Source organism: Triticum aestivum, chromosome 1D (genome assembly GCF_018294505.1).
Source record: "Triticum aestivum cultivar Chinese Spring chromosome 1D, IWGSC CS RefSeq v2.1, whole genome shotgun sequence".
In the NCBI taxonomy this organism is placed as follows: domain Eukaryota; kingdom Viridiplantae; phylum Streptophyta; class Magnoliopsida; order Poales; family Poaceae; genus Triticum; species Triticum aestivum.
The window spans coordinates 235,959,756-235,963,003 of record NC_057796.1 but is presented as its reverse complement, the minus strand read 5'-3'; the positions used below and the strand labels follow the sequence as shown (position 1 = coordinate 235,963,003).

Here is a 3,248-nt window from a genome sequence, read left to right as displayed (position 1 = left end):
AGATCAACAAGTTGCTCAAAGCCCTGAACCTCATCTGGACCTACAACTTGCACTAGCACCTAATAGGAATGTTGACATGGAAGTTGTGAATGAGGAAGATGGAGTTGACCTTCATGGATGCGGTCACTAGGATATGCCTCAGAACAACCAACCAATTGATCAGGAATTGCATAATGGGAAAATTTTGGCTCTTAATGATCTGATGGCTTCGAGAAGATGCGGTACAAGTGGTTGAGGACAATTTGTAACAGGTAGATGTTGATAGCAATATCACCGATTCAACCGGGCCTCCTAATAATAATGCAGAAACGTCTGCCTTTGCTAATGGGTCATTAGCGCCAATAGCAGATGTTGGACTGAATAAGCTATTCCCCCCTATTGGGCCCATTCAGGCCCAAGAACAACTTCCAATAGCTATTGATGATCCGCAAGAATGCAATTCCACAACTAGAAGACTTTAAACATGTTTCTGGGCCCTATTTCGAGAAAATATGTTTAAGCACTGCCCAAAAAACATGTTAAAAGACAAATGTCACATGAAACAGTTTATTTTCTACAGAGCCCTAGGAAATGTCAAGAACATGGCAGTCAACGAGTTTTTACAGAAAATCATCAAGGTACCGGAGCAAACTATAACTATTCTTCTCGTGGTTTTTTGAAGACAAGTAGTACAAAATCACGAGCGTAGAAGCATCTTCTGTAACAAACACCCACCCTCCTTGAGCCGAGCCAAGAAATTCCAAGTCTTTCCTCTCGACGGAGACAAGCTTGCCGCTTTTCCTCTCCCAGATCCCCCACCTCCTCCCCACCTCCGCTCCATTCCACTCCACCGCCCCCATCACCGCCCCCTCTCCTCTTCTCACCGCGCTCCGCGTCCTCTGCCCCGCCCCGCAAATCCGCAATTCGCACTGGTGAACCCCCCGCCCTCGCCGGCGGCGGAGACGTCCGGGGGTCGGCGCGCCCGCGAATCGCGCAGCCATGCTCCAGAAGTTCGCGCTCGCGTTCAAGACCAAGACCATCGAGTTCTTCGCCGAGGAGGAGGAGGACGAGGATGCCGCGGCGGGGGAGGGCGGGGTGCTCGCTGGCCAGCGGGTGCTCGTACTGAAGCCCGACCCGCAGAACCCTAGTAGCCCCGTCGGCGGGGATGGGGGGACCGGGTCGGCGTCCGGAGAGGAGGCCGCCGTGGCCGCGGCACTCGCGACGACGTCGTCGTTCCAGGCGGCGTACCTGCACCTGCAGGCGGCGCACTCGCCGTTCCTGCCGGAGGCGGCCGCCGCCGCGGACGCCCTCGCGGTCTCGCACCTCCGGCGGCTGTCGGAGCTAAAGCGGCTCGCGTCGGACGCGGCGGAAGACGGCTCCCTCACGGCCCACCTCGAGGACCAGGTGCGGGAGAACCAGGCGCTGCTGCGGTCGTTCGACGCCGTGGTGAACCGCCTCCAGGCCGCGCTCGATGCCAAGGACGCCGCGGCGGCCTCTCTTCGCTGGGAGCTCGCGGCGCTGGCGGACGGCAACGCGCGCCTTGCCGGGCGCCTCGACCGTGCCCTCGCGCCACAGCCGGGTGCGGGCGGCGGCGACGCCTTGGGCGCCATGCTGTCCGCGAGCGTCTTCGATTCCGTCCTGCGCGACGCTCTCCGCGTCGCCCACCGCTTCACCCGTGCCCTCGCCGAGCTCCTCCGGTGCGCTGGATGGGACCTGGCCGACGCTGCGGCAGCTGCCTACCCCGGTATTGCCTACTCCAAGCATGGCCACTGCCGCTACGCTCTCCTCTCCCGTGTCTGCCTATCCATGTTCGACGGCTTTGACTCGTACCAGTTCGGTGGCACAAGCGATGCCGCAGCCCTGGAAGGAATCGAGCTTGCAGTTCGCAGGAATGAATCGTTGCAGCAATTCATCGAGCACTCTGATGCAGACCCCATGGAGCTCATGAGTTCAAGCCCAGACTGCGAATTCTCGCAATTCTGTGATCGGAAGTACAAACAGCTCATCCATCCAGGCATTGAGTCCTCACTGTTTGGGAATCCAGACTGCAGGGCATTGCCGGTGATGGCTACAGCCGGTCCACTCTACGAGTTGTTCATCACGATGGCAAGCTCCATATGGACACTTCACAGATTGGCCTGGGCGTATGACCCAGCAGTCGGCATATTCCAGGTTAGCCGGGGCACAGAGTACTCATCGGTGTACATGGAGAGCATTGTTCGGCCGAAAGCATTCTCAGCGAGCAAAGAGGTCGGGAAGACGGTGCGCCCGAAGGTCGGGTTCACGGTGGTGCCGGGCTTCCGGCTCGGCGGTACGGTGATCCAATGCAGGGTGTACCTAGAGTCCTAGACTGCCGAGGGCGGCGGAGGAATTATAGATTCAAATGATATGAAACAATATAGTCAAAAATAAACTGTACATTTGGGAAACAAAAGGAGGCTGTGTAAAGGCGATCAAAGATGATCAGTATGCCAGAGAGATAAACCCTCAGAATCGAAGTTGCTACTTGATAATAAGAGTAGAAAGAAAGCTATTTATCTTTTTGATTTTAGTTGTGGCTTGTGTAAAAGGGAGTGTTCTTGATTGTAGCGTTGTACAAAGGTTCAGAGAGGCGTGTTCTAACATTGTCAAAGAGTTACTAATACTACTACCGCTTTCCTAGTTTTGGGTAATTTATCTGTTGATAGTTGGATCAGTTGTGCTGATATATACAGTTATACACCCTCTGTTCCTAAATGTAAGATATTTTTGCAGTTCAAATTGATTTGAACTAATTTGAACTGCAAAAACGTCTGGTAGTACTTATTTATGAATTCTGTCTGTGTAAATCTACAGGCTGGTAATACTGCATTCTGTCTTATGTGAAATGTTAGATCTCCATTAACTCCAGCCAGTTGAGATGTCTGGCGTCTTGATTGAGGGCAGCAGTGCAGGTTGGTTTGCAACTGCTGTTTACTGTGTTTCTCTTTCTCCTGGGTACATGGTTAATGGATGTGTGTGCTTAAGATAGTTGCTGAGATCCATGATTGATTCGGGCAGTTTACACGCACTTTCTGCCTTGGCCGGGCATCTTTCCGTTCGCTCGTTCGCTCACGAGGAAGTTTGTCAACTCGCTCCACCATCCCGTCCAGCTGTTGGCACTCATCAGGGCTCTCTAGACGAGAGGATCTCTTCTTCTCCCTTTTCCATTGAAAACGTTTCGTGCTGATGCAGCTACGCGGCCGGCATTGATAACTTCCGGACGGTCAATACAAATGCCCGGACCAAAC

At 53.9% G+C, this 3,248-nt stretch overlaps 1 protein-coding gene across 1 annotated transcript; it reads left to right on the top strand.

Moving 5' to 3' along the window:
• Positions 1-705: 705 nt before the first annotated feature.
• On the top strand, positions 706-2,651 carry LOC123181179 (protein GRAVITROPIC IN THE LIGHT 1). The gene has a single exon (XM_044593429.1). The coding sequence runs from the start codon at positions 979-981 to the stop codon at positions 2,326-2,328; it is 1,350 nt and encodes a 449-aa protein (XP_044449364.1). The 5' UTR covers positions 706-978; the 3' UTR covers positions 2,329-2,651.
• The last annotated feature ends 597 nt before the right edge of the window (positions 2,652-3,248 follow it).

Bases quoted from the DNA above. Each gene is read 5' to 3' on its own strand.
- LOC123181179 (XM_044593429.1), top strand. From the start codon at position 979: ATGCTCCAGAAGTTCGCGCTCGCGTTCAAGACCAAGACCATCGAGTTC.